The following is a 14244-nucleotide window of genomic DNA, read 5'->3' on the forward strand; positions in this document are numbered from 1 at the left end:
TTCCTCTTGATGCCATCTAACCAACCATTAAATGAATAAAAGGTTAGGAAATTGATCATTGAGAAATTGCCCCATTGAACAGACTTCCTTAACCCTGCAAGTTTCAATAGGGGTCTTCCACATGCAACCCATCTGCCAAAATTGAATGTGCTGAGGCCACAAAATTTTCCATCAATGCAACTGCCAAGAATTCACACTATCTACTAAGTCAGGGCGCAGCGGTCAAATGTTGTAAACTCTCTCTGCAAGTCATAATTATGTTATTAAACTGGCTGCAATTCTGACTTAATGATGCATTTTGCTTAGCTAATCACGTTTTTTTAAAAATCTCATTATATCAAAATATGTACATTGGCTTGAGAAGATAAAACTTCATAAAATAAATAGATAACATAATTAAATCTCTAACTCTAGACTAAAACAAAGTCTCTCATTTTACAATAGAGGTTATTTGGCTTCGTGCAGCATTCGCCACAAGATACAGTAATTAGGAGAGTCAGCCAGCAGGAAAGTTGGAGAATCTTTGTACAATTAGCCAACCTATTTTTGACAGAAAATGCTAAATTGGTTGGCATTTGATAATATTCAGCAGTAGCAGTGTGGCAGGGTGATCTGTGATGTGAACCTGCTCAGTTATATAGTACAGCAAACATCTAAGAGAAAAATTGCTGCTGAATTAGGCAAGAGAAGTACACAGAAGCACTGTCACTTTAGAAAATAATGCAGCAACAATGAAACTCCTGAGATGAGCATTATGTGGTCTATATCATGCATTGGGATTCTTCTGAACTAGTCTAATGTCGAATGTCACTTTCACTCACTCGAAATTGTGGCATGCAGTGGTCAGTTACAACTGCAAGCTCAGCACAATATTTCAGTCAGCTTTATTGTCATTTGCATAAGTACCTGACTGCACAGGTGCAATGAAAACCTTACCTATAACAGTATATACACCATATTCTCCAGTAGAAGCAAACCATCAACCAGATGCTCAAGAAACAATTGTATAAATGGAAACACATTTTCACTACAGGCTCATACAATGACAAACCAACATAGGTTAATTGTATACTTGTGTTCTGCTTCCTTGGAAAATGCAACCTTGCACATCTAGTTACATTAAAGATGTATATTCCAGATTGATTCCTTGTGTCCCTTACCCACATTAGTTATATATTGATGGACATCTCTGCAAGCAGTTTCGTCCCTTCAGACAGTTGCTGAGAGACCAATGAGTCCACTTCATGTGTTGCATCACACCTACCTGATGGGCTTCATTCCTGCATCTCTGCTCCAATGTATGCCTATAGGTATCTTCTCAGTTGCTGTTCCTCTCCACTGTTTTACTATTGAAATTTCAACATGCAGACCTCATCTTCACTTCCCTTCTAGAGATTCTTCCTTTGGCCTCTGCCTGTAGCAAGACACATCAAATCCAAATCTGCCATGTCTGGGTGACAGCACATTGGGCAGATGTAATTGAGTGTTAAATCGGCCTGTGTTCATAATGAAGTGATTTCCTCTTATATCCTAATATTACTGGGCAAGGTATTCAATTCTCTCATTTTGAAACTGTTTGACTCCAGTCACAGGCAAGTCTGGTATCCACTTTGACAGTCACTCCACATGCTTTGAAACAACTATCAGGTTTTTAATACAGTCTCACATCAAGCCCTGTGTGGTATCCCAGTCAACCTCCTATATCACCAAGAGCCCAGAATTGCATTTGTTCCAGCTTTTCCGAATGAACCACACCACAAGAGATTCCTGGGGAACTTTTCTAAAGGATACCATTGTGATCTCTCAGGAACAAGATCCCATTTGCCTGATATACCAAGGTTGCAGTTGCTAAGTAGTACAAGCCAGACTGCTTACACATTACAACTCACACAAAATGCTGGTGGAACACAGCAGGCCAGGCAGCACCTATAGGAGAAGCGCTGTCGATGATGTCCTGACGAAGGGTCTTGGCCCAAAACATCGACAGAGCTTCTTATTGCTCTGAGTCTTTTCCCCTGTCCAAAGTTTTCACAGACAATAGACATCCATTTCGACATTTCCTTTGGATCTTGTTGGTTAGTCTCAACTCACTGACACATTAGTCTTAATGGCTCCATCGCTGTCTGCCTTCTCATTATGTCAGTGCTGCCATTCAGCTTCCCCACAGCAACACCCTTTCTTGCTCTTACACACAAGAGATTCTGCAGACACTTGAAATCTTGAGCAACACACACAAAACACTGTAGAAACCCAGCAAGTCAGGCAGCATCTACGGAGGGGAATAAACAGTCAATGTCTCAGCCTAAAATATCAACCATTTGTACCCCACTATAGATGCTGCCTGACTTGTTGGGTTTCTATGGCATTTTGTGTGTATTAGTTATTCTTTCTGCCTGCTGACTAGTAGTCTCACTTCTGCCCTACCTATATTTGGTTTGTTTGGGTAACTATGTCTTCCTTCCACAGAGCAAAAACAAAAATCAATGCAAAATGAGGGTTCTGGACAGTAAGACCGCGTGTACCGTACTTACCTTCTCCTATTCCTCCACTCTGTTTATCCACCCACTTTGTTAAAAATAGTTTTATTCTCTTTAGTTTCCCCCTAATTGTTTCATCTAAAGCATGCAGTTGAATCAATCTGCAAGAGGCTATCTCAGGGGTGCATGGGAATTTAATATAACCATCATTTAAATTGCCTTCTTTTAATAAGGTTTGAGACTTTAATGCTAGGCAGTAAATGTGTAAATGTATATCCATGGCCTCATATCTTTTTAGGTGATTAATGGAGAAGTGGGTTTGTGGTGAGATGGGAAATGCGAACTGTGCCCAGCAATGTCAACTCTTTATTGACGCCGCCTGACCAGCTGAGTTCCTCCAGCATTTTGTGTGTATTGCCATGATAAAAAGGTAGATACATTCTTTCTAAAGTGAAGTATTCCTTATTCCAATAAGACCACAGAACTTGAACCATTAATGCTTCCACACACCTAACTTTCTTGTGGACTGCAGACTCCCTTCACTAATCATCCCAACACCACTATTTTGACCAGCATCAACTCCGTGCCCTGGCCTGTCACAAGCAAGTTTACAGACTGCAACAGAGAAAGTAGCATTTGATCACTGACTGAAAACAGATGCAAGACTGTCAGCTGCTGTTTGTTTCAGTTACCAACACCCTGCATCCATTGTAATTTTTAAAGCTATAATTGATTATTCCCATTATTTTTGGTTCTTTGAATAGCTTGATATTATCATTAAAGTATTAAATGTTAAGATACGCAGCACCATTTGTTATACCTGGGTTATACTTTACACTTCACATAAAAAGCTGCTAAATCTATCAGTAATGACAGGGGTAGGCATGATATGAAGGCAGATGGTTAAAGATCACAGGTATATTCAAACCAATGTGTGCAGCTAAAAGAATATCTAAAAGAAAAGTGTTTGGCAGCTGTGGTTCAGAACATTAGGTACCTAAATAAAATTCAACACACAGATGACTGAGTGGCAAAGTCAATGTACAGAAAATACAAGGCAAACAAAGAAAAAACTTTCAGAAGTAACAGAGAATTTATTTAATTCTTAAATGGCCCAAAACCTCCAAAGCAAGCTGGCTTATCCATGGCTATACATTGTTAATTTTTCCACTGCCTTAACTTGCAAGTCTTTTTTTAAAATACACTAGTGTAAAGGCAATTATTCACATTTAAAATGTTGATCCATTCAACAATGCATCTAGTCTTTGGACACAAATCCCAAGTCACTTTAGTCTGTGATGTAATGTGCAATATGTAGTCAAGTTCTGAAATGGGGACACAAAATTTTGTATTTTACATGATTGCCAAAGATTTAGCAGTCCAAACAAAAATTACCATTTTACACAGGGAACTTTGTATTACAATCCACTTCTATACAAATAACATTGTTCCCTCAAACACTGCATTTCACGGGCTTTCAGGAAAAGGATGGGATCGAAAGACTGAAGATATGATTCGTCCTCCAGTGTTAATGATAATATCACTGTCAGAGCTGGATTCTGCATCTGAGTCACTGCTCCCTGAATAAGCGCCAAGGCCTGGTAGTATTCCAACGCACACTGAAGCTGAAGGATGTTCGATTCTCACACCAGTTGAGAAAAACTGTCTTTGATCACAAGAGACTTCATCTGGAATAATCAAATTAAATGTCAGAAGCAGCATAGCCTACCATAGTTTAGCATTTCCTAACATCCAAACAGAGCAAATGATAAAAATACGAGGAAATCTGCAGATGCTGGAAATTCAAACAACAATACTGCGAAGCCATTTCCAGCATCTGCAGATTTCCTTGTGTTTGCTCTTTAAATTTAGAGCAAATGATATGTGAATTAGTCAACAATGCAGTTAAGATTCAATACTGCTTGACTGAACATTGAATGAACAGAAATAATTTTCTCAAAACAGTCTTCATCTTTGAACCTTGGGATTTTGAGGCTAATCAGTTTTTTAAATGAACTTCTTGTTGTTGAGCAATAACCACAGGTGACAAAACTGCAATCCCCATATATTGTATAATAAGCCCTGAGTCATAACAATTAGTAAAAAGCTTAGGCTACCTAAACAGAAGTTTCATGGTATAAAGAGTCAGAGCAGAATAAGAACTCTATGTTGCACTTAGCCTTTCTCCAGGCACAGAATAGGTACACAGCATTCTGCTAGCCCAGAGATCCACAGACCCCTTGGTTAATGGTGGGGTCTATGGCATAAAAATGTTGGGAACCCCTGTACCAGCCATACTTCAACTATATTGCTCCCTCCCCCATAGCCATGGACCAAACGGAGAAGTGGAACACAGGAAGGAGATAGAATGTCCTTCCTATCACAATCCTTCCATCACCTCGCCACACACTTCCTATCTTAATAATAATTCAGCCCTTATGAGAAAAATCACTGGTCGCTATCCAAAATTCCATGGATTCATGCGGTAAATTTCCTAACATCTCCAGGTAGAAAAGTCCTCATTGTGAAAGATTTACATTTTTCCACAAACTACATGTTTCCACATCCATCTATCAATTCTGTGGTCAACCTAATACATTGATAGCTCACAATCCGCAGGACCGCTGGTTTGGTGACACAAAGCGAATAGTTTAAGATTACTGAAAAGCCTGTTGGAAAAGAACAGATAGGTCTTCCTGATAGACTTCTAATCAAGGTTTCCTACTCAATAGTCGTTTATTAGAGTACAGTTGATTTACGTTCCCTTTGTCAGCAATGGAGAAAGATAATCACATTCCAAACATCAATCCAGAACCTTCATTTGCCACTGAATTTTGTCATTTCTGAGCACTGACACACTGCATTTGACATACCCAACAGTGCTCATATATTTTTAATGCGCATCTCAAAAATCCAACTTCTATCAATAGGGATTTTGAGGCATTTTGTAGCAAATTTCAACTGTGCTCATTTATGAAATATTTTTCCATACTTCACTCATGCAATCTTCCAAGTGGAAATTGTAAGGGAAAACCCTTCCATTCCCGTTGGGCTTTATCCAGCAAAAGGACTTTCTGTGCTGGAATAGGATCATTGAAAGTTGGGTTATAAAAGCCTTGCCCCCAAGAAGGTCAAGCCAAGTCTTTTGATTCGCCCACAACCTCTTGAAACACTAATTTGTTTCTCTCTCTGACTTGTACTATTCAAAGGCATCTCAGTGTCCGACAGGTTGCATGGTGACAGAAGTTTGAAGAAAATTATGTTCTGATTCACATAGTTAAGGAAATACCGCATGGTGCAAAAGTCTTAGGCACCCTAGATTTTTTATACAGATTTTGTTTTAGATTTTTTGTCTTCTGTTTTAGTGTCAGTAAAAACAAGCAACTCTTAGATTTCCAAACATTCATTATCCAAAAAAAAATTAAATGTTACAAAGAATATTTTGCATTTTGGCATAGAAAGTAAAATATTAAATAATAGACCACTTTGCAAATAAAAATGATTAGTTTGTAGGTATATAGCCTAGTGCATAATTAAACAAAGATAACAAACAGCTGCTAATTATCAATGACATAATGAGTTGAATGAACTAATTAACTGAAACAGAAACAGGAATCAAACTGGGTGAAGGATAACCAAACGAAAAGGTGAGGGTGTGGTCGATGTGACAATTCAATCTTCAAATCATCAATTTTTACACTGTGGCAAGAGTGAGCATAGGAATTAGACACAAGGTGGTCATCCTGCATCAGCAAGGTCTCTCCCAAACATAAACTTCGTGGCACAGGTTTCAAGATGTGCTGTTCAATCTCTTCTTAAGAGGCGCAAAGAAATAAACACTGGCGGTTTGATTCAACTTTACTATCAGATGATGATTTTAAAAAATGTATTAAGGATCAGATAACCTTTTATTTTAACATCACCTGCAGTGCCATCCCAGATTGTCTGGGATGCCATGAAAGCATATCTGAGGGGGCAAATAATCTCTTACACAGCAAATCTCAACAGAAGATCCCGTGCTGATCGATTAGACATTAACCAGATTAAAGAATTGGATCAAATATATGCCCAAACTAAGAACCCTGAATTATACAAGAAGCGTGTTGAACTCCAAACTAAATTTAACCTTCTGTCCACTCAACCTGTCGAACGCCAACTTCTCGAAAGCAAGAGTCACTTTTACATTCATGGGGATAAGTCTGGTAAATTCCTAGCCAATCAGCTGAGGCGTTCCAAAGCCAAACAACATATTACAAAGATCCGGAAGGAGAACGGAGACTTTACATTGGATCATTTAGAAATTAATGACGCATTTAAAAATTTTTATTCTCGGCTTTATTCCTCTGAATCTCTGAATGACAGTATCTCTGTTGATCAATTTTTACAGAATCTGAATATCCCCTCACTTTCATCTGATTTCAAAGCCAAACTCAATGCGCCTATGTCATTAGAAGAAATATCTACTGCAATTTCTGCACTGTCCTCAGGGAAATCTCCTGGACCTGATGGGTTCCCTGTAGAATTTTATAAATCATTCTCTTCTCTTCTTTCTCCTCAGTTACTTTCAGTATTATCTGACTCGTTTAATTACGGCAAATTGCCACCCTCTTTCAGTGAGGCATCTATTATTCTTCTTTTAAAAAAGGGCAAAGACCCAACAGAGTGTTCCTCGTATAGGCCGATCTCTCTGCTCAATGTTGATGTAAAGATCTTAGCTAAAGTTTTGGCTCATAGATTAGAAACCGTCATTCCCTCCATTATCTCTGATGACCAAACAGGCTTTATTAAAAACCGTTTCCCTTTTTTTAACATTCGGCGTTTATTTAATATCTTATACTCACCTCCAACTGGGATTCCTGAATGTGTTATTTCCCTCAATGCGGAGAAAGCATTTGATCGTATAGAGTGGAACTACCTTTTTGCAGTTTTAGAAAAATTTGACCTTGGCAAAAGTTTCATCTCTTGGATCCAATTGCTGTACCTGTGTCCTACTGCCTCTGTTTTAACCAATTTTCAGAAATCCCAAGTATTTAATCTCAAACGTGGCACCCGCCAGGGATGCCCCTTAAGTCCCTTTCTCTTTGATTTGGCTATGGAACCTCTGGCGATAGCATTTCGAAACTGCCCTGAATTGACTGGGATTTGGAGAGGGGGTGTTGAGCATAAAGTTTCTCTCTATGCTGACCTTATTACTCTTTCTCTCAAATCCGTCTACATCTTTACCTCTAATGTTTTCACTTCTTGACCAGTTTAGCCAGATCTCTGGCTATAAACTTAATTTACATAAGAGTGAACTTCTCCCAATTAATAAAGAAGCACAAGAACTAACATTTCATGATCTCCCTTTTAAAGTAGTCCATAATCAATTTACTTATCTTGGAATTACAGTCACAATGAAGTTTAAAGATCTCTTTCGTGAAAACTTTGCCAATCTTTCATATGCTATAAAACAGAGTCTGGAACAATGGTCACCTCTATCTATGTCTTTGGTAGGTCGTATTAATGTTGTTAAAATGTATGTTCTCCCCAAATTTTTATACCTATTTCAATCTATCCCAATTTTTATTCCTAAATCTTTTTTTGATTCCTTAGACTCTATTATTTTGTCATATCTGCGGCAGAATAAGTGCGCTAGAATTAATAAAATCCATCTCCAAAAATCTAAAAAAGAGGGTGGCATGGCTTTACCTAACTTTCGTTTATATTATTAGGCAGCTAATATACGTTGTGCTACCTTCTGGTCTTTCTTCCATGGCCAACCCGAGTGCCCTAACTGGGTGGCGATGGAGCTGAGCTCCACTAAAGAATTATCTATCTCTTCACTTCTTGGCTCTGCACTCCCTAGTAGTCTGCCCAGATCAATAGCTAATCCTCTTGTTAGACACACTTTGCGTATATGGGCTCAGATCAGGAAATGCTATGGTTTCCAGGGGTTTTACGTTTCCAGCCCTATTGCTCATAATCACCTTTTTTTTTTACCTACTACGTACGATTCAGCATTCCAGGTTTGGTATAGGAAGGGCATTAGACATTTTGAAGATCTTTTCATTGATAATCGCTTCGCTTCTTTTCAGCAGCTCTCTGTTAAGTTCAATCTGCCCAATGCTCATTTTTACAGATATCTCCAAATCCGACACTTTATTGCTCCTTTAATTCCTAACTTCCCTGAAATGCCTGCGAAAAATGCTATGGACCTATTTCTTTCCATGAATCCACTAGGTAAAGGCTTAATATCAATCATCCGAGATAAACTAGCAGCCTTACGACGGGCCCCCATGGATAAAATCAAAATGGCCTGGGAGCAGGATTTAAATATCTCCTTATCTGAGGAGAGCTGGGATTCAGTTCTCAAATCGGTTAACTCAACCTCTCTTTGTGCTCGTCACTGCCTTTTACAGTTTAAGATTGTTCATAGACCCCATTTGTCTAAATCTAAACTATCTCGATTCTACCCTAGCATTAGTCCACTCTGTGATAAATGCAAGAGGGGTGTGGCCTCTCTCATCCATATGTACTGGTTCTGTCCTAGCTTGGAGAAATTCTGGAAAGATGTCTTCACTACGTTATCGTGTATTCTGAATCAGCACCTAGAACCAAACCCCTTAATTGCTCTGTTTGGTTTTTGGGGCGAGACAGATTTATGTCTGGGTCCGACCAAATGCCGAATATTATCCTTTGCCTCTCTCCTGGCTAAACGCTTGATCCTCCTCAGATGGAGAGATGTTGCCCCGCCCACTCATGCTCAATGGCCTGTTTGGACCTCGAAAAAATTCATTATTCAGTTCTCAATTCGGATCTAAAGTTCCATAAGGTCTGGGGACCTTTTATCGAGTACTTTCATAACCTTCCTCTTGACTAGGGTATTTTTTTCTTTTCGGTCCCTTGCTTTCAGCTTTTTTTTCTGGTAGAAGGCATTATTACCCTCTGTTGTTGAGTGTATTTACAGTCTGGGAGTTTGGCTGTCCTGACTTATACTCTCTATATTGTGTTGTGGTTGGTCTGGAGTTGCTGTTGTGTTTTCTTGTGTTGTGGGGCTTGGGGAGGACACTAAGCTTACTTGTCTTTAATTCAGGTGCTTTTTTTTTGCTGAATTCTCTTCCTTTGTAGCATATTGTTATTGTATGCTTAATTTTGCACTGTTTTAATGTTCCTCATTGGGATTTGGGGTTTTTAATTTGTAAAATGTTTTGAAAAACTAATAAAGAATTCATATTTAAAAAAAAGAGGCGCAAAGAAAAATGCAAGGTTGAGGACCAGGAACAAATTGGTCGGCCATGGAAGGTAAGAGATAGATCAAATTGGAAGAAGTCAGCTCTGAACTCACAAAAACCACGAGAACCCAGATACATCCCTCCTACAATCCGGAGAAGGCTTGTCAGGAGTGGTCTTCATGGAAGGGTTGCTGCCAAAAAGCCATTCATCTGAAGTAGAAGCAAAGCTGAGACTCATCTAGAACAAAAAAGTGAGGAATGGGGTGCTGAATAATGGCAGCAAGTGCTTTGGAATGACAAAGCAAAATTTGAAATTTTGGCTTAAATAGGAGGCAGTTTGTCCATAGAAGAACTGGACAGCGTTACGTGGATGAGTGTGTGGAGCTAACAGTGAAGCATAGCAGAGGTTCCCTGCAGGTTTGGGGCTGCATTTCTGCAAATGGAGTTAAGAATTAATGGAACCGTCAATGCTGAGAAGTACAAGCAGATTTTCATGCATCACACAATACCATCAGAAAGGAGTATGATCAGTTCCAACTTCATTCTGCAGCAGGACAATTACCTCAAACATACAGTCAAGGTCATAAAGAACTATTTCAGCAAAAAGAAGAACAAGGAGTTCTTCTCTTTTCGTGCACTCTTTACACTTTTATACACACACACACACACACACACAGGATTCTGGTTAATTGGGACACATTGGGACTAGAACACTACCAATAATACCAGTGGTTGTCCGTCATGGTTCCAAAGGTAGTCATAGCCGAAGGGTGGTAGTGGGGACAAGCTCCCACTGCTAAACAAATGCTCTTCATTGGCGTGCGTCTCAAACAGCCTCGGACAACCAAGTCCAACTCCTGACCTTCACGTGTGGCATAGTTCTTATGCTCGGTGGAGCTGTTCTCACTGACAGGAGAAGGGGCAAAGGCAGACCACTGGCGCTTTAAAACCAGTTGCGCCAGGTAGATGGAGCTCGTTAATCACAGATGGTAGCTCATCTACGAGAAGGAAAACTCCGATTTCAAACATCCGCTGCCTTGCAGCTATACCTGCTCATGGGAAAGGCTTTGGGAGTAAACCCCGAGGAAAAATCCGGAGTCGGAGTCCCGAAGGTGGCTGACCGCTGAACCCAGCATCGGCACGGCAACTCCTGCGATGCTGCTGGCACCAAACTGTACCGACTCTCGTCGTTCCTTTGGACCTGCCATCAGCATGGAGAGGGGGGTCCCACTGCATGGGCAACAGAGGGATCTCCATATCAACTCTGCCCTGGCTTGCACTCTGGAGAGGCCACTCCAGCTTCGCTTTATAGCACTGGACAAACATGGGAAGCAGCAGTTACCGGTTATAAGTCATAATGTTTGATTGGTGTAGAGCATGGCGTCAGGGGTTGCTTCCGACGGTGGGAGAGACCATCGTGTTTCACTGGACAGCTACCGCCCGCCTCAAGCTGGGCAGCCCCCAGCCAATAGGTGCGGTCCTGCCACAGTCAGTCTTCCTCATTGGGTGCATGGGGATAATGGATTATTCCACGAAGAGCTGACTGTAACTACTGCACCAGACAAGAAAGAAAACAAATAGAATAAGACGACACCCCTCAAGTTGGGATGTTGGAATGTCTGCACAATGATGACTGGACGTGACCAAAACCTCAAGGATATCAAAGATGCACGAGAAACAGCAGTCATTACCAATGAGCTACTGAGGATCAAGGTAGATATTGCTGCCCTACAAGAAACACGTTTGGCAGATTCAGGTACACTGAAGGAAAGGGACTACACATTTTTTGGGCAGGGAAAGAACCAAGTCAAGCCCTGCGAGCTTTGCCGTTAGGATCTCCTTGTTGCAAATGGTGGAGCCAACAGAAAATGGATCGGAACGACTTATGACTCTCCACCTACACACTAGTCATGGCCCAGTATCTCTCATCAGTGTGTATGCCCCTACCTTGAACTCCATCTCTGATGCAAAAGACATGTTCTACGACAAATCAGAAGCTGTTGTCAGGAACATTCCCACATTCCCAGTGATGAGCACCTCGTTCTCCTTGGTGACTTCAACGCCAGGGTGGGAGCTGATAACGATTCCTGGCTGTTTTGTCTTGGCCACTTTGGAATTGGCAAAAAAAATGACAATGGACAACGTCTCCTGGAGTGCTGCTCCTATCACGGCCTGTGTGTAACGAACTCCTACTTTCAGATGAAGCCACAGTGCAAGGTCTCATGGTGACATCCATGGTCTAAACACTGGCACAAAATAGACATGATCATTACCAGGCACTCTTTCATCAACTCAGTACTAATCACCCGCTCATACCACTGTGCAGACTGTAATATAGATCATGCTTTAGTATGCTGCAAGATCAAACTATGTCCGAAGAAAATCCACCACTCCAAACAAACTGGAAAACCTCGCATCAACATAACAGAGATGGAACAGTCAGAAAAGGTTGGCCAGTTTGCCAAGTCAGTTGAGGGTGCTATGACGACCTCCTCACAAGGAGATACCTCAACAGAACAATGGTCATACCTTCTCGACACCATCCACGAATCAGCACTCTCTATCTTTGGAAGAAAGACCACAAAGAGCAGTGACTGGTTTGAGGCAAAGTCCAACATTATGACTCTTGACATCGAAGCCAAGTGTGCAGCTCTCACAGAGTACAAGCGCTCACCATCTGACCAAACACTCCAGGCTCTTCGAGCTGCTAGAAGCAACATGCAACAGACTGCAAGGCAGTGTGCAAATGAGTACTGGCTCCAGCTCAGTGAGGACATTCAGACAGCAGCTGTGACAGGCAACATCAGATCGATGTATGATAGTATCAAGAAGGCCCCTGGCCCATCGCAGAGCAAGACAGCAAGTCATCCAGCGGTGAAATAATCACCGATAAAAGCAAGCAAATGGAATGCTGGGTAGAACACTACTCTGAGCTCTACTTGAGGGAAAATGTGGTTGTTAGCTCAACCATTGATGCCATCAATTGTCTACCAGTCATGGATGAACTCGACTCCGTACCAACCATTGACGACCTCAGCAAGGCAACTGACAGTCTGGTGCCAGGGAAAGCTCCCGGCAATGATGGGATTCCTCCAGACCCGATCAACACTACAAGAGCTCACTCCTCCAACCCTTACACGAGGTCCTCCGTCAGTGCTGGAAGGAAGGAGCCGTACCTCAGGATATGCGCGACTCCAAAATTGTCACTTTGTACAAGGGTGATAGGAGCAACTGCAACAAACACAGGGGTATCTCTCTCCTGAGTAGTGTCGGCAAAGTCTTTGCTCATGTTTCTCTAGCATGTCCACAAACTCTGGCAGAACGGGTCTACGCTGAGTCTCAATGTGGTTTTTAAACAAGGACGCCTACTGTCGACATGATTTTCTCATTCCATCAACTCCAGAAGTGCAGGGAACAACAGAAACCCCTCTATGTCACTTTCATCGACTTGACCAAGGCATTCAAACTTGTCAGCAGGGCTGGGCTCTTTCAGATTCTCCTCCAGGTCAGCTGTCCTCTGAAACTCCAAAGTATCATCAAGTCATGCCATAATGACATGAGGACTACTGTTCAGTAGGATGGCAGCTCATCAGAACCCTTTGCTATTTGTAGTGGAGTCAAACAAGGATGCATGTTGGCCCCAACATTATTCGGCATCTTCTTCTCTCTGCTATTGAAGCACGCGTTTGGGATGTCGACTGAAGGCATCTACGTGGACGGCTATTCAACCCTGCATGCCTGAGAGCAAGGACAAAGGTGCAAAACATCTTAATATGTGACATGCTCTTTGCTGATGATGCTGCTATAACCTCGCTCACCAAACAGCAACTACAAACTCTCATGGACCGCTTCTCTAAGGCATGCAAGGACTTCGGGCTTATCATCAGCCTAAAGAAAAGAAATGTCCTTGCCCACAACATAGCCGAGACAACAGTCATTACCATCGCCAATTACGATCTAAAAGTGGTCCACGAATTCATATACTTGGGGTCGACCATTAGCGACACTCTCTCCCTCGATGCTGAAATCAATAGGCGTATCGGCAAGGCAGCATCAATCCTTGTTCGACTCTCCTCACAGGTCTGGAAGAATCCGAAACTCACTACAAAGACCAAGACTGCTGTGTACAATGCATTAGTTATCAGCAAAATAGACATGAAGTGTCCTCCAGCACCCAGGACATGCCCTTTTCACACTGTTACCTGCTCATGGGAATAGTGTGAAGAGCGAGACTTGGACCATCTACTCCAAACAGGAGAGGAAACTTGATTGTTTTCACCTGCACAGCTTTCGCCGCATCCTCGGCATCACCTGGAGAGACAAAGTCCTAAACTCTGAGGTCCTCTACCGTGCTGGACTTCCCACAATGTTCACGCTTTTAAGACAATGCAGACTGGCTGGGCCACATCCGTCGTGTGAATGATGGGAGACTGCCAAAGGACATCCTCTACGGAGAACTAGCAACAGGCAAGAGGAACACTGCTAGACCCCAGCTTTGATTTAAGGACCTCAGTAAGCGTGACATGAAAGCCTTAAAAATCAACACAGAGCGCTGG

The 14244-nt window shown here is 41.6% G+C and overlaps 1 protein-coding gene across 4 annotated transcripts in view; it reads right to left on the minus strand.

Annotated features, from left to right (window-relative positions):
• Positions 1-3557: 3557 nt before the first annotated feature.
• psme3ip1 (proteasome activator subunit 3 interacting protein 1) overlaps positions 3558-14244 on the minus strand; it is a 131987-nt gene continuing 121300 nt past the window's right edge. For all 4 annotated transcript variants that reach the window (XM_059992687.1, XM_059992686.1, XM_059992688.1 and 1 more), the window contains exon 7: positions 3558-4165. In XM_059992687.1, coding sequence (XP_059848670.1) covers positions 3945-4165 — 221 coding nt within the window. In that variant the 3' untranslated portion in view covers positions 3558-3944. The remainder of the gene's footprint in view (positions 4166-14244) is intronic.

This window comes from Hypanus sabinus, chromosome 17, assembly GCF_030144855.1.
Source record: "Hypanus sabinus isolate sHypSab1 chromosome 17, sHypSab1.hap1, whole genome shotgun sequence".
NCBI lineage: Eukaryota > Metazoa > Chordata > Chondrichthyes > Myliobatiformes > Dasyatidae > Hypanus > Hypanus sabinus.